Here is a 19792-nt window from a genome sequence, read left to right on the forward strand (position 1 = left end):
TAATACATCACATTTTGCGGCCAAACTTGGCAATTATACTAATTTCGGTATGTTCTTTTTCACTGTGGTGATTTATTTCCTTCTTAATACCGTGATCATATGTTGGTCTATTATGCAAGTGGTCCATTGAGATAAAAACATTTGAGAATCATCAGCTATCGGCTTATTTAAGTCGTTTCATCAGCTCAGAGGGTTAGGTCTAGCTAGCTCAGGAAATATTTGCTTCTTTGAAATAGTGAGGTGTTGCTGCTTGCATTGTATTACTATAGTTTATTTTTTATTGAAGAGGCAAGAAAGTAAGGAATTTCATTTACAAAATTTTACTAAAATTTACAGCCATGCAGACTGAGTGCATATTCACAGCGGCCAAACTGACAATTTAGCCCTGGTGCCGGTTGTACGAAAGGCGGAAAGCGCTATCCAACGGATAGTGTTTTTTTCAATCGCTCTAAAATTGCTTGTTGTTTAGCGTAACCTGGATTAAACCTTAATATTATTAAGTTGGTGGATCTTTTTCATAACTGTTGGCTACAAATCTGTAATATCATTGCTTGTCAGGCATGTTTTAATTAAGCGGTTGAAAAATTCACTATCCGGTGGATAGCGCTATCCCGCCAGTTCACCTTTCGTACAACCGGTCCCTGCTTTGCGAATTTTAAAGTATTTCTCATCATTCGCATTTTCATAATCCATGGCCGGGCTGCATGGCCGTGCCACTCCTTATTTAGACGTGTCATCAAATGTTTTTCTGGTAATTAAACTAGAAAGCGTGACTATGTCACTTAATATACCACCAGTTACGGTGTTATGTAAAGACGGGGAAATAAGCAATCAGTCAAGTCAATGTAATGTGCATATTTGTAATTTGTTCAATAATGATAATGTATTTAGCTTAAGGTTAATTAATATAAACGGATATTGAAATTTTTATGGACAAACGTATAGGAAGAATATTATATTGAGGTAGGTTATGGTGTAGAGTAATTGTTCACTGCAATGCAAGCTGCAGGTGTTTATCGCGTAAGATATTATTACTACTTTTTGAAGTACATGTGCTCTGTTACCCTGAAAATCTTTAATTATTTTGCATTAATCTTAATTTTTATAAATAATTGTAATACTAATACGATAACATCTAGTCAAAAATTCCTGCATAATTGAACAAGCTAGAAACTCGTTTATCCAGGACTCTAGCTAGAAGTTTAATCTTGGTGTGAGTACATATTCATGATTTTCTTTGTACGCGATTGTTTCTACGGTAGCCATATCAACATGCATGAATATATGAATACACCCCAAAAAATTAATCGTTTACGGCCCTGCCTTTATCTAACATCGGATGCGCTACGATTGTACTATAAATACGAAGTGTGAGAGCAAAAAACCAATGCAATTGTGCAGTGCTTTAAACATCAAACTTGTGATAGAATAAATGTCTCACTCAGTCCTTCGACAAATATCTCTGATTAAAATGAATAAAAACTTTCCGACTGTGTTTGCGTCAGCAAATAATTTTTTTGAAGGAAAAAGGCATCGACAGCTTTGCTATTGACATAAGTGCAAATTAAAGGTTTGGCATGTGCATGAAGGCAAAGGAAAAACAGTTTGGAAGGTTTAGCCATGCCAAGCAGCATTCAGCGGTATTCTACAAAATATCCACCCTTTACTTCATTATCGCAGGTTTCATTTTCCAACAGGGAGAGTTTGAACAAGAAGGATTTGACATGGCAAAAAATATTTCAACACTCGTGATGCTTCTCTTGTTCCTAGTTCTTACTAATACAGGTGAGTTATGTTTAGAAATGTTTATTTTTTTTTATCCTAGCCTTTCCTGCAATCTGATTGGCTCTAGCAGCGGGCTGAATTTTACGATATCTGACCACGGTTTGGAATCCTATATTTCATGCTCGAGCGAAAGCATATTTGTTTTGTTTTTTTAAAAATTTATTCGCAAACTTTTGCCTCTTTTTTTAAATGTGGACCTAATGATTATAAAGTTTTAAAACTGAGGGTGAATTTTAGTAAATTAATTAAACAAATGAAGTTTTGATTGTTTATGCTTTTGTAGCCTCTGCTGAGTCATACACGTTTATTATTATACGACCGAACCCCGCTTTTTGTAAAAAAAATCAATACAGTATTTACTGTTTTGCTCAGTCCAGATAGAAAAATATTCTCCCCCGGTCTCAAAAACATCCCTCCAAAGGCCACAGGTCATTTTTGACCCTCGGGAAAATATTTTTCTATCCGGACTTCGCAGCCGGTAAAAAACATATATTTACTTGGATCATTTTTTAATTTTTGGGCGATCTCATACATCTTATCTTTAAGAAATTTATCACAACGGTCTCTATGAAATTTGATTTTACAAAAAAAATTCAGTTGTACTAACTTTAAGGTAATTACCTCTTAGCCGTCCTTAAGGGATGACGAAAAAGTATTGATAATCAATTGCATTGATTGATATGCGGTCCCTTTGGTATATTTGGGGCAATATTTGTATTGCAGAATATTTCCATCCTTAGGCTGTTTCACAGAATTTGTTCATGCAAAGTCGAATGACACGGTAATACATATTCACATTGGTGAGGGTAACAGAAGATTTCCGGGACTCCGAGGGATTGTTTTCCCGCGTGCTAGTTCGTCTTTGGACAGCGGTACTGTTACTAGTGAAGGCGGCAGGAGACATGGTAACGGGAAAGGTGGTAATCAAAATCCATGGGTTCATCAGTTATCTTTGGGGATAGAGAAATCTGACAGGAAAGGAGGTGAAGGTGATAAAACAAAAAATATTTATACTGGGAGATTATCAGGAAAGGTTATTACCAATGCTAGAACTGGTGCTGGAGTGACACGCGGTGGCACTAGATCGGAAAGTTTTAATCGTGTTAAAGCACGAGGTAGCGTTGCCAGTTATGTCAGGAATGGTTTTGTTGATGGCAATAGCTTCAGTGCTGGAATGAGAGGTGGTGGTGTTAAATTAGAAGGCATTAATAGCTGGGGAACGGTAAGTGGCGTCGCTCGTAATTCCAAGCCTGGTTTTCTTGGTCGCGATGTTACTAGTTCAGGTGCTGGAATGAGAGGTGGTGGTGTTAAATTAGCAGGCATTAATAGCTGGGGAAAGGCAAGTGGCGTCGCTCGTAATTCCAGGCCTGGCAGTACTAACTTAATAGGTGCTAGAATGAGAGGTGGTGGGGGGAGATTTGGTGGTAATAATGGTGAAGAAATGGTCAGTAGCACTGCTGGAACTGGTGTTGTTGGTGGTAGTACTGATGTCAGTTTCGGAATGAAAGGTAGCAGTTCTGTCAGTGGAGTTACTGGATTTGGTGCCGGTGGTGGTGGTGTTGAAACTCCAGGTGTTGGTAGAAATGTATTTCCTAAAAGTAAAAAATTTTCTCTTCAATTTGGCAACGGTCGATGCATTTATCCTGAAGATGGTCAGGTTGTTCCTGGTACCAAACTCGTGCTTCCAAACGAGTCCTGCTTTTCTGATGCCGCCAAGTTTTATATCTCTGAGAGAGGAAATCTAAAACACGCTGAAACCCATTTCTGTGTACAGCCTGAGAATGAACTGCTCGACTACAACTCGGCAATCGTTATTGACGAAGCTTGTGATAAAAGATGGACTTTCAATATGACCCCTGGTGGCTCTCTGAAGTTGGCGCTGACTGGTCAATGTATCCAGACATCAAGTGCTACCACCCAACCGTTAGTCACGGAAAGCCTCGTTTTACGGGAAAATTGCGATAAACCAAAAAGCACGTTTCAAATTGAAGGTATTATACCAAATGGTAGTTTAACAGGATTTTTACATTTACTAATAAAATATTTTTATCGATACCAAGGGCTTTTAACGTCAAGCCTTTTCAACGTCAGTCTGCATACCAATCCTGTCTTAAAATTCTGTAAATTTTAATTTTCATGGTGAATTTAAAACTTAAATCATCAACTGTAGGAACGTCTCTTGCATTTGTTATTTGCATATAATAAATACACGTTGTATTCCTACAAATTGATTATTTTCAATTTAATTAATCTTGTCTTTTTATCGGGTGTAAAGGCTGCAATAGTATAATAACAAATTGCTGCGTGTATAATTCCTGAACATGGTACATGCACCTACACTGATTCGATTTTCTTTATTCTTTCTCTGTTTAAAGAGAAAATATCGAGCCATCTTAACTTGGGACGTGGAAAGGATCAATTTTCAAGATTTGCGTTCCATTTATGATATCGTCCTTCGACCTTCGTTGTTGCACTAAACGCACACATTTTGTAACAACGTTGAAGCATGCTAGTGTGAAAAAATTTAGCGTCAGGTAATACTGTTTTTGAATCATTTGCTTCTTGTTGCTCTTACTCTATGTACAGATACAAAGCCTTTTCTCGTTGATATTGGTACTGGTTGTGCAGGGATGCATAGAAGTGGAACCGGTGTGGGCAATAGAGCATTGAGAGACAGATGTAGTCGCGGATTTCCAAATGGGGATGAGTTTTCTTTACAATTCGTAAATGGACGATGTCTTTATCCTGAAAACAATCAAGCAAGCCTTGGCGTAAAGCTAGTAGCTGGCGCTGACATTTGTCGATCCGAACTATCCAAGTATATAATTTCCAAAACGGGAAATCTGAAACATGTAAAAACTGGATTTTGTGTGCAGCCGGAAGAAGATGATGTTGATGTACCGTTGATCCTTGGGAGAGATTGCGACAAAAAGTGGGCTTTTTCTATGACAGCAAATGGTTCTCTTCAAGTTGAAGAAGGTGGTAAATGTGTTGAATCGGCTACTGGCAGCACGAGACCTTCAGATACAGAGAATTTTGTATTGCGTGGGGTTTGTGATTTAGAAGAGTCGCAGTTCACCGTTTTCACAGGTACAACTGCTACTGTTGATTTGCACTTTTAATTTTATTTTCGTAGGAGAATAGAAAGCACACCTCGCACCCTCGAGAATGGAAGAATTTCACCCTTGAGTGGCTTCAAGCATTTTCAGCGAATTCGGCTCCATTACTGTAATGTTCACTGACAGTCAGAACGATAATTGGGGGGCCCATATTCATATATTCGTGATACGCAGAATTAATTTCTTTTCAAATTAATTGTCTTTACGGCAGTCTGTTAAAATGAATATATGAATATGGCGCCCCTCAATCATCGATGCTGGCTACGCCACTGTTCACTGAGCTTCTTTGCTTCTACATTATTTTTCTAAAGATTTACATTTAGGTTACTTCAGTATGCAAAAACTACAGTATATAAAGTGAAAATTTGATTTTGCTTTCTAGATGTAGGTAGAGATGTCGATGGATTTATTAGCCGACGTGGTGTGTTGGGAGTAGGCAGGTTTGGTGAGGGTAGAAATTTTTGGGATGATGGTGATAGTACTAGTATTGGCTACAGCGGGGGGCTTGCAGCTGTACCAGAAGATGGCTTGCGTGGTAGAGATTTTGGTAGTAAAGTAAGTGAAAGTAATGATGTAGGTGGTACGGGAAATGTTGGGTGCCAGATAGGTGAAAAAGCGCTTGGAATGGAGGATGGAAGGATTCAAGATTCACAAATTACGTCTTCGAGTGCTTGGAGTGGATTAAATAGCGCGACGTCTTGGTCTGCTGGTCAAAATGACCTCAAGCAGTGGATTCAAATCGACTTCAAGAGACCAGCAGTTATCACAAAGATCGCGACGCAGGGCCGAAAGAATTCTGATCAGTGGGTAAGATCGTACATGGTATCATACAGTTTCGATGGAGAAAGATTTGAGAATTATAAAGACAGTGATGGCACAGATCAGGTAAGAACTCCTGCATGGAAATAGCTTTCAGAATATAGTTCTCATGAACATGTAACGATATCGATTCATTAAGGCATTTAAACTTTGATTCAGTAGTCAAATCTTAGTTACCTCGAAAATGCACGATTCTTATTAGCCAATGGCCCAATTTTTTTCGAAAAGGGAAACTGCATAGTTGCCCACAACTGATAATTTAGGGTTTAGTTGCCGACAGTTTGCGCGAAAGACTACGTTAATTTTTTAGTTTTCGATAACTTTTAGTTGTCGATCACAAGATCGACTAAAGACCCCTAGTTTGTGGAGGCCCTTATTAGTCTTTTTACACAACCGCTCCCAGGTCCTATAATGTTTGTTATGAATATCATTTTTAGCAAATCCAACCTTTATTTGTGCAATTTTTGTATTGTACAAAATGCGCATTAGAATGAATTATTCCCTTCATCTTTCCTCCATACAGGAATTTAATGGAAATAGTGACCGAAACTCAGTTGTGATGAGTGTGTTGTCACCACCAATAACAACGAGATTTATTCGTATATTACCAAAATCCTGGCACAGACATATATCAATGAGATTTAAATTTTATGGCTGCTAAAGCAAAGGTATATATATATATTATATTGGACACCGTCACGAAACCGTCACGACATTTATGGACGTTTATATATTTTCTCTCATTAATTTTTGCTCAAATATTTTTAACACGCTATTCTTTAACAGGTTGCTCATCGCTGGTAAAAGGATTGTTATTGAATTATGTTATTCAGAAGTAACTAAAGGAATAATTGTGAAATTTCGCAATTTTTCCATTTTCAGAAGCATATATAAATTAAATTATATGGAAGCAGAGTTTGGAACCTATGGCTATGGACGCCAGTGCAATCAAAATGTATTAGCGTTAAGTAATATACGTGCAAGAATATTATGATAGTTTAAAATCTATTCGCTTTTGTGAAGTAAAAACTTTAAGAAATTGCACCGTCGTATTTTTGTTGGTGTAAAAATTAGGAAGCGATTCCACTTTTTCTGGCGAATTTTTCCGGTCGCGTGAATAAATTCGCCTAGTGGAAAACAGGTTTTACTGAATACATATTCTGTCACATCAGCTAAACAAGTAAGTCAGGATTTAGGGTCATTTCGTATTCATCAACAATATTTGGCCCGTACGAATGGTCCCATTTATGGAAATGAAGATCGCAACTAAGCTCCCATTTGGGATAATGATCGAGTTTTTCAAAGGAACCGCTCAGACACAATACACCTGATGCATAATTATCGGCTCATGATGAAATTGCATGGGTCAGTTGATATGAAAACGTAAACCAGGACATAACGAAAGACACAGTGTAATCGAGAAATTCTGCGAGAATTGATATGTTATTGAATACTGCCGTAAACTTCAACAATGTTTTTATCAGCTCAAGTTAAAGAATCTCAAGTTTAAGTCGACGAATGATATAAAAGGTGAGTTTAAAATCAACGTTTAGCACCGACATACACAAACCATTGTGAAGCAAATGTGAAGTAATTGTAAAGTGTAATAAACATGAATTTTGGTATCTGAAGCGCCCGAACTCCGTGTAACCAAAATATTTATAAAAAGTTATAAAATGTTTATTTAGTTTAAGTATGTAAAAAATGTATATGCAGGGATTGATCGCCTCCTGCAGAGCTGAACACCGAATCTAGTTTTGGTAAGCTAAATGGTCATCCTGCATGAATTGCACCGATATTTAACTGTTAGGGCCTTCAACGAGACGTGAAATGATTTTGAGGTATTAAAAGAAGTCTTTATGAAACAAAATAAGCACATGCTATCGTTAAGATGACTATACACCACCGTCAGTATCATGTTATTTACTCATTTCAATACCTCAAAGTCATTTCACGCCTTGCTTGATCTCGACTAAGCGGGATCATGTAAACAGGTTAATTTGTGTTGTGTACTGAATCGGGCGTAAAGAGATAATAAACACATTTCGAGTGAGGGATAATGATTGTGAAATATTGCTTAAACTTTTCCGCTTGCAGAAATTTGTATCAAAACCGTTCTATTGGCAATCTTCCCATACAAGCCAAAACATGATATTTGATTATATGTCTCTAAGTAGTTTCCACTTAAATATGCTTTCGCAATTATAATTACCCACGAACATCTTAAGGTTATTGACTGCATGTGTGTATCAGTGTATAGATTGCCAGAGTGCGTTGGCTTACATGTCTAACTAATCCAATAATCAAAATTTTTGCTTGGTTATATAATTTTAAGACTAATATGATATTGACAATACTCTGAGGAAAGCTCATGCCGAGTAGGAATCTTACTGTGGGATGTGATGAGAAAATATCAATGATTAGAACTTGCCTGACATTGTTTACTTAGAGTTTTTCTGTAGCCATGCATTTAGATTTCGGCGTTGCTTGCCTAAGGATGGTTTTACACATGCAAGGCTCAATTTTTTGATCTAACGAAAACTGTGACAAGACAAGGGAATCCGCTAGGGTCGAATTCTTGCAATTAAGAAAAAAATCAGGCGAAAAATTTAGCGTAGTGCCAGTGGAAAACCGCGTTAAAATAATCATCTAGGGCCAGTTGTATAAAACGATCTAACAACACGTTGCATAGTTAACTCAGAAATACGCGATTCTGATTTTCCACTTCTGCCCTTAACTACAGATAAAGGTTAACTAGTCTTTAATACAACTGGGCCCTGGTCTGACAGGCCTGGGTTAGGTATTCTTTTCAATGTCATGCCAAAGTCTTGTTTTATAATCGTAATTCTTCGTATAAGTCGTTCGTCTGTTGTTAAGGCGGTTTTCCATCTTTCTAAATTTTTCAAATATAACGAATTTTATCGCTTAATTTCTCGCCTAGTAACGCATAATATAGAATGGCTCCACTGTGTAAAAAATTATCTTCTTCAATGAATAATGCTGTCGTATAGCACAGCGTTATGTGACAAACTGCAGTAAAAAATCAGGCTTTACTTGAACAATGGATTCCTTTGTCTTTGATGAACGTTAATTGTAATGCAAAAAAATCCTTTGACCCAATAACTTATGAACTCAGGTTTCAGACAAAGAGGAATGACGAAAATGGGATTTCTCGTTGAAAAAAATTGAAATTACGAGTAGACAAATTGAAGCTATATCGCTGCATGGGCTTTTTGGCAGTGTAGTGCTAACGATTATTGTTTTAAATACCATGATCTTTGATTATTGTTAATACCATCATCTTTGAAATTAGGAATTTAAATTACTATTTCACAGCTATATTTGTGTGTATTGGCATTGTAAAGTAGTGTTCAAAAGCAGTATCCTTGCTAATTAGCCAAGGATATATTCGTTGCAGCGTTTTTCAACATGATCCTGATTTATATCGAAGTATTATCATGTCTACGCATACAAAAATGATCAGCATGAATAATATATTGCACTAGAAGTGTCGCATGGCTATATCTTAATATTTATTTTTGATATTGTTTTATTTATTTCAAGCCTTTTTCCACTGGAATTCATAACTGTGCTTTATTAGGGTATTAAATAACGTGTTACAAGTCTATAATGAAATAACTGTACCCAACCCAATTGATCAGTTATTCTCAAGGCCCGTCTACTTCTTTTGATAGATGTGAACGAGTGAATTAGTTACTGAAGTTCAAATATGAGTTCTTATACATCAGAACATTCGTAACTAATTACTCGTTCACATCTATCAAAAGAAGAAAATCGCAAATAAAATCGCACCAAAAAAGTGTAAACGGGCTTTTACAATAAAGAGCCGTTAGAGAGATGTTTTTCGGTAATTTTTAAGTGACAAATGTTTCGCCACTAATTTTCTCAGTTTTTACACGTTTTATGATACATCAGGAATTGTTTTGATTATAATTTCCTTTCAGAAGAGGCAAAGACGGCCAAATTATGAATAACGAAGATAAACCGACGAGAAGATTAAGTCGTTACAACACTCGACGCTCTTCAATTGGCAATGTCCATAAGCCTTATGAACACTTGTTGCTTAAAGAGTTGCCAGGTAACGTTAGAAGCTAGTTAGCTAAGTGGAATTGTAGTAGAAGTCTAGATTTCGCTTTTGTATTAGCCAAACGGTTTGGTAGCTAACCGTAACTAGTGATCTTTATAACCATGCAACATATGATTATGCATCAAGGTGCTCCAAGAATTTACGCTTCAAACGAGGCTTGTTTGTGTCTCCGTGAATTGTCTTTCCGAGGTACCTAAATCCCGGACAGACCTAACTTTAAAGTATATTTAGTTTTTGTCTCATACGATTTCAAAAAGCAGTGTCGAGAAGATTTCTTGAATTTATAGTGTATAAAATATTGTCCAGAAAACGATCATTTTTGCATGTCACAAACATACGACGCAAACAAACAAACAAACAAGCTTAGACTCGAATTTTGATCTAAAAAGGTGTATCATTTATTATGAATAGTGGTAGGTAGGTTGTTTGTTAGAATAACATTGATCAACCGTAAAGACCAATTACGATAGTGACTGAAGTAGTGTTAAGAAACGGATGAAATTATAAGTTGAGGCAATACGGGCAATACACAGCAATAAGTTGAGGAGTGCTCTCTTTCACTCTTATCGAACTGGAGATTGTATAAATCTAATAGCGTTATCTCGCTTTGATAGTCCAAATTCCTCAAAGGTAGTGGTGTTTTCTCAAAGGTAGATGTGTTTTCTCAAAGGTAGTGGTGTTTTCTCAAAGGTAGTGGTGTTTCCTCTCAAAGATGGTGCTTTTTTCTTAAAGGTAGTGGTGTTTTCTCAAAGGTAGTGATGTTTCCTCAAAGGTAGTGGTGTTTTCTCAAAGATAGTGGTGTTTTCTCAAAGGTAGTGATGTTTCCTCAAAGGTAGTGATGTTTCCTCAAAGGTAGTGGTGTTTTTTCAAAGGCAGTGGTATTTCCTCAAAGGCAGTGATGTTTTCTCAAAGGTAGTGATGTTTCCTCAAAGGTAGTAATGTTTTCTCAAAGGTAGTGGTGTTTTCTCAAAGGTAGTGGTGTTTTCTCAAAGGTAGTGGTGTTTCCTCAAAGGAAGTGGTGTCTGCTCTCAAAGATAGCGGTGTTTCCTCAAAGGAAGTGGGATTTAAATCTGAAGCTCGCTATTTACTCTAGCTCCTTCCTTACTAGGGGCGAAAAGGTCTAATGCTGCTATGCACGCAGTTCTGGAAAGTGCGCTAGAAGATAACATGAACGACAGTATACATGAAGCACAGAAAGTTCGTAACCACGCTCTTATCCACTATCTTGCATCATTGGCAAACTCTAATAATAATGACGATATCTTCGATTTTGATTTCGTGCAATCATTGATTGAAAATGGTGCAGATGTAAATAGCACCGATAAAAGTGGACAAAGTATTTTCCATGAAGTGGCACGTTCTTGGAATTTGGATGTGGCTTTGTTTCTGCTGGAACACGGTAAGCACAATTTAAAATTTCGATTTAGGCTACGATTGATTGAGAATTTGCACGTTGGTCCAATTTATACCATAATTTTCCCAACTTGTGCAGGCTCTTATTGCCTGCCAGTATTATTTGTAAAATTAGAATCAGATTTTAACAAATCTAATCGTACGATTCTCCGCCTTTGGGCTGCTAAAAGGTTGATAGTGCTGCATGTTTACGTAGGGTAACAAATCCTTCATATTTCTCCATAAATGTCGACATGCTTGAGAGTTTCGTACCTAAAGATTTTTTCAGTGTCAGAAGAATAGTTTTCATATTTTACGAACTTTTCCAGGTGCTGACTTGAACCAGCAAGATAAATTTGGACGCTCGCCGCTTCACGTAGCGGCTGCAGTAGATTATTCAGACATGGTTCGTTTCTTAGTGAAACATGGTGCTAACATCAATATAACCACTTACGGCGAAGAACAAATGCCGATACACTTTGCTGCTAAGAATGATGCGTGCAAATCTCTCAAGATGTTGCTAGGATACGGAGCAAATATTGATTCACGCGACAGTAAGAACAGAACTCCGCTACAGGTAAGTACTCGTTGTTTTTACCCATTCTTTGGTTTTAGTAAAGAGTTACCGACCTCTCTGGCAGCGATGCGTCAGAGATGCGTATCATATTTTTTACATTTTTTTGCATTTCTTTTTAATTCGTGGGATTTTAGCGCTTTAAAATTATCACTAATGTATGTTAACAGTTAGCAGTTAGCAGTTTACGATTAACCCATTCTAATGAACGTCCATTTATTCCCAGGTCGCTGCAGAAATGAACCGTGCAAAGTCAGCAAAATTACTAGTCCAACATGGCGCCCCAGCAGGTGTTCATGACAACATGGGTAATTCTGCTTTATCACTCCTGATTGAAAAACTGCCAGATGTGGCCATTGAGGCTCTCGATCAATTTCATTCTGTCAGTTCAATCAACCGCAAAGAATTTTTCTTCTTGAACTATTTGGGTAAGCTAATATTAATGATGCCATTATATTCGTATCATTTATAACGCCTTAAGGTGCTTAAAAAGGTTACGTGCGGCATTGATCACTGCACAGCAGTACTCCATAACCTTTTTTCCTGGCAATAAGTAACCTCCCTATAACATAATTTACCAGCGGTGAATGTTATAGAGGTATTTGTATAATCTTCATATTTTAGTACCAAAAATATTTGCTTAAAGGTAAAATAACTGTACCGCTCCAACTTGTTATTTTAGCCATTAAGATACCCTAGCTGCCACGTGGGTATTCGTCAGGACGTTTTTAGTTCAATGAATTTTTATTGATATTTGCTTATCGTATCTGTGAAAATTAAAGCTCTAATTGATTTCTGTCATCATTCACATAAATTGACAATGTGGTAACTAAAGTACCTCCAATGCAAAACGTCAATACCTAATAAAACTCATATTATATACGAGGATTTAACTTGGCAAAGGTACGTATTCCGATGAAACAAGACAACGCAAAATAGAAATGCAAAAATGTATTATTGGAAATGAGTGATCCAGTTCTTTGACTTGTGATCATATCTTATCATTCAGGGCTCGCTATTTTTCCTTATTCAACCTACATTCTATACCTTATATTAACAAAACAAAATGAGTTTGAAATTGCAGAGCATATCCAACTAAAAACATATTTAATTTTTTTAGAAGGAAATCGCTTGCAAGACCCGAAATCCCCAGCTTATTCAGCTCTAGAGATTGCTGTTCAGAACCAGGAATTTGATATCATACTTCATCCAGTCATGAAACGACTCATTGATGTTAAGTGGCAGCAATTTGGCCGCAACGGGGCCGTGAGTAATCTGGGACTGAACTTACTTTATGCCATACTGTGGACGATACTTGGTGTGACGTCAACGACGAACGGAGATGAACTGTACCTCCCGTGGTCGCGCAAGGCATGGAGACTTGTTCTCTCTGGAGTTGTATGTCTTATGACAATAGACGAAGTACGCAGGCAAATAACAGGTAATGTGCAATACAGGATGAATCAAAGTGAGGAGACAATTGTTTTAATGATTGTTAAGTCATAATTTTTTCATTTTTTTGAACGTAATCATTTTTGTGTATTTTTTCTTTGCATATCTACAATCTTGGACATAACCTGTCGAGATTAAGCCAATTAATCAAATATCAATATATATCTTCTGATTTACCCTCATCCATGTATCCCCTCCTTCTGTTTAACGTTATTGCCAATTAGATATCCACAGTCTCGTTCAAATCTCACGTCGAAACAACATTGATTTGGGGGGGGGGAGGAGAAGCATAATACATGCAATTAAGTGTGGTACTTGAAATTGATATTAATTTCTGTCAACGGTTTTTGTCCATTTAATCTTAATATAACAAGATACATCAACGAGTTTTTAACGTGATTTTGTGTCTATCAGTACATTTCGCTTCAATCAACTCGATCTTTGGATTGTTTTAAAGTTATTTTTCCCATTTTAGGAACACTAAAAACCAGGAACCGTCAGAAGAAATGGATCTCCTGGAGAGCTTCTGAACTTGAAGAAGATTTGTCATTTTGTCATCCTCGTTGGCCGCAGGAGGAACTTTACCTGAAATCTGAAATAAAAGCTATTCGAGACACCCCATTGATCTCTTCCGGTGATTCCTGGATATATTTTGATTGGTTTTCCTTGATCCTAATTCTCGGAACTATTGCCAGTCACTTGGTCTTCGTGAACATCGACAGTTCTTTATCGCAAGTAGTTCATGCACGTATCATTACCGTGCTCTTGCTTGTTTTATGGCTGCGAATAATGCAATATGCAAGACCGTTTGAAGGTGCTGGGCCATTTGTTGCGATCTTCGGCCATATTATTAATGACATAGTGAACTGGGGCATTTTGACGTTGCTTATTACAATTCCTTACGCATGCGCATTTTGGATTACCTTCGGAGATGTGTCGCGAAATCCAGTTGAAAGTTACAGCGACGTATCGTCACTCCTCTATGAGCTGTTTTCAATGATTGTGGTAAATGATCATGATTTTGAGGCACTACAAGCCGCTGATGCTATGATGGCTCGATTACTTTGTGGTAGCTATATAGCTTTAATGGCGATTATCAATTTGAACATCCTCATTGCGCTATTATCAGATACGTTCACACGCGTCTATGGAAACGCCGTTGCTAATGCGGTAATGCAACGAGCGAAAACTATTCTTTTCCTAGAGAAATCGTTGTCAAGAAAACGAAAACGCAGCTATGAAGAATTCATTAAGAATTTTGGAAGTCCAGAATCGGTTGATCTTGCGCGAGATATTTCAGCAAATACCGACCGAGATGAACAGAAAGCAGCGTATATGCTGAGGGAGAGCGTGCAAGAAATTCATAATTTAATCCATGAAAGATTCGGAAAGCAGTATGGAGAAGGGAAGAAATGGCTGGAAATTAGATCACATAAAAGAGAGTCTGGAGAAAGTCCACGAAGGCAGTGTTCCAGGAAAGTGTGGCTGTAAAGGGGTAAAGCGAAAGGTTGACATAATACAAGAAACATTGATCAAACTTTGCAATTCTTTGAAAGTCGATGTTTCTGCATTAGAAAATAACCCGCAGTCCTCCGCTTCAGATGATGATGATACATTGGTCGGACAGATTGAAGCAGCCGTAAGTAATAGCGGAAATAGTCGAAGTGAATGGAAAGGCAAAGTCGAAGACTGGGATGACGGTAATGAGCAAGGTCGTAATTCGCGACAGCCATTTTGGTCAGTCAATAAAGCTGCGCTTGATGAGGAATATCAAATGGAAATGGGAGAACCAGTCATGAGTCGAAAATTCCGACGGACATCGTCGATTAACAGAGGTCGTGAAAATATTGATTCCGATCAGACGGGATACAAGAAAGGTCGTGATTTCGGGCAATCAACCAGGAACGAAGGGTTTACCGACGTAGTTCCGCGTGATCCTGTCGTATTACTTTCATACAGGCAATCACGTGATGAAAATGGTAGCTATAGACCAAGAGTTGATCGCAGAGAATATGGAACCAATGTGTACCAAGACAGTTTTCGAGAAGAAGAGATTCCAGCTTTTCGTAAAACGCGAAGAGAGTCGGATTTTTCACGAGAAGTTCTACGTGAGAGAATGCAAATGCGTTCAGGAGAAGAATTACGTCGTTCGGAATCATTGCCCCACAGGGCTTCTAAAAACATCCCAGAGAACACATATCCCAGACGAGTATATTACTCTGCTACTAGAGCGAAAAAAAGTCATCCAAGGAACTTAAAGACAAATTCCCTGAGAGGACCAGAAAGAAGAGAATCAGAAAGAAGAGATGACAGGCAACCGTACAACGTTAGGGAGAGTCGAGCACCTGAGAGGTTTGTTATTGGTTTTTTGTTGCAATCATTTCACACCTTAGGCAAAAATGGCTCCTACATTTAAATAGTTGTATATCGGTCACATATAACTGATAATATAAATATTAAATCCAATGCGCAATGCACAGTACGCACAAACACAACAATCATTAGAAGTTATGGCCGGTTATTTTTTCTTTGAAAATTATGATAAATTGTTTATAAGAAAAACGTTTAGAAATTTGAGAATCTCTTTCTTATGATATAATATGTTCCTATAGATATAGGAAGTTTTAGTCAAAACTTTACTATACATTGGCTTCGGCAGTCAAATGAATGATATGCTTAAGCAATTAAACGCAACGATCGTGTTCTATGTCATATCTCTTTCTTGAAAGTAAATAGTTCATTGCGACTATATCATTAAAAGTTTTTAACTACTCTAATCTAATATACTCCAGAGAAAAATTTCAATTTTCAATTTTCCCAATATTAGCATCGTGATCAATGAGGGATTTGTCTTTTAAACAGGCGATCTCAGTTTCCTGACCGAAGTGACTCAGATGTAGTTAAACCTCGTCAACAATCTTCTGATAAAACCAATACATACCCCAGGACGCGATCACGAGATAGTCCAGAGAAGTATTTCGCGGATCGATCGCAACGCCAAATGGTTGAGCCAACATCCCAATCAGACACAGAATCTGATGATTCTGATATGTCACAAAAAGCATCTTTCCGAGACAATCAGAATGCTGCTTACAGTGATAACGATCTGATTGCGAAAAGAGCAAAAAGATTCCGAGAAAAGCGTTTTCTCGATGACTGGGACACCAGAAGTGTTAAAAGTGTCGCCTTTTAGGTTTTGTTAAACGTCAACCGTTATCACAATCCTGAATCCACATTATGTTCTCACTTGCCTTTTGTATATGGCCCGATCTCAAAACCATGTTAGCTAGTCGCCTAGTCCAGTAGTGCACCGTATTTTATTGCTAGATGTAAAAATAAAAACACATTAAGATAAAAAAGTTCATTATTACGTAGCTAAACGCTACTTTTAGAGAGATGTTAGCATGTTAGTACATGTAGTATGACTAGGTCTTGATAACTATTTTATAAAATTTATCCGTATAGTTGAATTACGCATTTTGAAGAGGAAAATAAGTTCACACATGCAGCCGTAGCGTTTATTCCATTATTGAAAATTCTTTCTATAACCTCTTTCGATTTCTTCAGTGAATTTAATTTCATCATAATTATAAGAAAATTATTATAGAGAGGAATTGGATTAACCGCACTTTTTTCATCTATGACTTCGATCACGCTGCCGTATCCGAGAACAAAGACAAAGTAATAAAAGAATGTACAACTCCTCTCTATGCTAAATTGCATAGGCTCTCTTCGAGGCCCTCTTTGATCGTACTTAACCGCTGACGCCCAATCCAATCTTATCTTCTACCGTGTGCCTGCGACGTTTCGTGATCGTATGACATTGTTACATCAGCGAGTTTAAGATGCACCAAATCTACGCGTAAGTAGAAAACAGCCTTTAGTTTGAAAATTAAAGCAGTATGATACTTCACGTCCCAGCTGTAGATTTGGTGCATCTTAAACCCACTATCGTCTTCTTACGGATTTCGTGATTTGCGGTTAGAAAAAGGTAGGGTCAGAAACAGGGTTCAAAGAGAAAATAATTTCGTGCGTGTAACCTGACAACAGTAACCGTAGCATGAACGTAACACCCACATTAGCTCATGCACAGACAATTAAGGGGAAAACGGGGATAAATACTACCGCAAATTTTGGAATGGACCGGGAGTTGCCGATTCATTTCTTTGAAATTTTAATTTGAGTATTTTAATTTGTCCGTGCGGCTGTATTTGGTAGGTCAAGTAATGAGATCAATACAATGTGGATGCAATGTAGTAAACTATATATTAACCCCAACAGTTTCAAACTTCGTCGCTACATTCTAATTGGAACTGAAATATTTGCTTTCTGACCTGTATAATTATACTCGGTGGTAATATTATGAAAAAAGAATGCAAAATTTCAAATTCACTTTTAACAAAAATATACTGAGCTGTTAGGAAAGATTTTACGAAAAATTTCAACACGCATCAGCTGAAAAAGTCGTTTTCGTTGCTCTTTCATATTGGAATTAGTGAGTTAATACACACTATAGGAAAAAGTTCTACATTCTACCAAAACGCTACCTTAATTTGTCCTCAGCGGTCAGTAACTGCAGTTAAGGACAGAATTGGCCAATCAGAGTCCTGTGTTTCTGAGTTAACTACGACAACAAAATGTAGTTAAAGAGTTTTATACCTACAACGGGCCTCAAATACCCAAATGTGTCTTCGTGTGCAGTCTTGTTTACCAATATCTACAGGGTGTCCCAAAAAAAACGAAAACTATTGAAATCACTCATTGTTAAAATTTGAATGCTGTGTTCACGAATTACAGCCCGTGGGGATTTAATGCAACTTATAAAATGCTAAATGCTTTGTGTTGCTAGAGAAAGGGGACATGTCGAAGGTCATGGTCCTTGAGATGCACATTTAAATAATGTTATCCATATTTGTAAATTGTAAATATTGTTGATAAATATCATTTTGCGAACAAGCAAATTTTACTGCGTCATATATGCATGCATAAAAATGACTACATGGCAAACATTTATACACCTATGGTTCCCAACAGAGTGCTTAGGCATTCAAACTCTAACAATTGCATTGTTATGGGTGATTTCAATAGTTTTCGTTTTTTTTGGGACACCCTGTATAACCTATCAGAATATTCCGCTAGGGACAAATGCTGGCAAGGAGAGAATGTCAAATTGTTGACCGCTAATCTATTGGGTCAAAACGAAATTAAATTCAATTTCCTGGTTATTTCCCTTTTAGTTTTGTAAGGAAATTAATGTTTCCATATATGCAGGACCCTTAAAAACAAATATAATTTAGTTAGAGGTTACCCCTCAGCTATCTTGAAGAATTTTAATTAAACTCTGTTTGGAAGAACATTGAATTGAAAGCGAGAATGTGTAATACAACAAGATGCCTTGCAAGTCTATCCCTGTTGGTTTACAACATGCTGTACTTTTTTCAAGTCTCTGTTCTGGTATACTATATGGCGGAACACGTGCATAGTCTGATGGCTTTAACTATCATCGTGTTCATGGCCTCTCCTGCCTATCTTCTCGCTAATCGTTGTTTCTGTACTTCTGAAGCACGAAAAAATGCCATCAGATGGATGTGGGTTCCATGGTTCCTTTACAACTTGGCACTTGTGGCGTCAGTCGCACTCATTTTCACAAAAGTGATAGATAAGGTCGACAATACGGATTTCTGGGGTCCAAATACATTAAAAACATTACTGTGTATAACTCCCGTGCTGCTGATGTTATTGTTGAACGGTATAATACCAGCTGGGAATCAGAAATTGGTTCAAAGAATAACAGCTAACATCGTTTTAGACCTTTTCGATGCCATCGAAATGCTAGAAATAATTTTACTGCAAAAATGTGGGGCGTTTCATTTACCAAAGTTACTAGAACGATGCATTCTTGCATTTGTATCTCTGGCGATTTTGCTTTCTTCTCTGGCGTTGTTTCAACATAAAGTAAAGCCGCTCACAGATGAAATTGCTATCAGACGAAAGACGGTGATATTTCGTACATCACTCCAGGTGTTTCTCGTGAATTTGGCGTTTCTGATCATTAGATCATTGGTGTGGATCAACTATGGTTACGATGCCTCGATATTTATTACCAAGAATGTGCTGGCAATTTTGATATGTTTGAGTGAAATTTTTGCAAAATTCGAGTGGTGTGGATGTGGAAACAGATCCTATGAAACATTCACGGTGTAAATTACATTATAAATATAAATGAAGGTTTTGTGAAGAGGATTAAACCACAATCCAACAATCCATATAGTTAGTTTAAGTTGTTGCTTAGATTTAGTTGCTTATTAATCATCATACCTGCAAATAATTATTTTAGTGTGTGAACCAGGGCCCGCCTGGCGAATTAACTGAATAATTTCCTGTTTGTTTGAATGTCTAGTCTAATGTGTATCTTCCTGTTTGTTTGAATGTCTAGTCTAATGTGTACCTAAAAATACTAGAATATTATTCATAAAAGATATTGTACTAGGCAGGAGCGGATCTATACTAATGCGAATAAAAACTAGCTTTCCACTTAATCTC

General features: G+C 37.3%; 3 protein-coding genes across 3 annotated transcripts; all 3 read left to right on the plus strand.

Moving 5' to 3' along the window:
* Positions 1–7106: 7106 nt before the first annotated feature.
* Positions 7107–14758, plus strand: LOC114519817 (transient receptor potential cation channel subfamily V member 3-like). Its single transcript, XM_028539995.1, has 7 exons — positions 7107–7253; positions 9689–9822; positions 10940–11230; positions 11553–11800; positions 12024–12225; positions 12918–13238; positions 13725–14758. The coding sequence occupies exons 2-7, from the start codon at positions 9711–9713 to the stop codon at positions 14738–14740; spliced, it is 2190 nt and encodes a 729-aa protein (XP_028395796.1). The 5' UTR covers positions 7107–7253; positions 9689–9710; the 3' UTR covers positions 14741–14758.
* LOC114519818 lies at positions 14647–18001 on the plus strand. The gene is made up of 2 exons (XM_028539996.1): positions 14647–15601; positions 16112–18001. The coding sequence occupies exons 1-2, from the start codon at positions 15024–15026 to the stop codon at positions 16440–16442; spliced, it is 909 nt and encodes a 302-aa protein (XP_028395797.1). The 5' UTR covers positions 14647–15023; the 3' UTR covers positions 16443–18001.
* Positions 18002–18363: 362 nt separating this feature from the next.
* Positions 18364–19453, plus strand: LOC114519756. The gene has a single exon (XM_028539926.1). It carries the CDS (start codon positions 18623–18625, stop codon positions 19451–19453), a length of 831 nt encoding a protein of 276 aa, XP_028395727.1. The 5' UTR covers positions 18364–18622.
* The last annotated feature ends 339 nt before the right edge of the window (positions 19454–19792 follow it).

This window comes from Dendronephthya gigantea, unplaced genomic scaffold, assembly GCF_004324835.1.
Source record: "Dendronephthya gigantea isolate DGI-Jeju-01 unplaced genomic scaffold, DenGig_1.0 000014F, whole genome shotgun sequence".
In the NCBI taxonomy this organism is placed as follows: Eukaryota; Metazoa; Cnidaria; class Anthozoa; order Malacalcyonacea; family Nephtheidae; genus Dendronephthya; species Dendronephthya gigantea.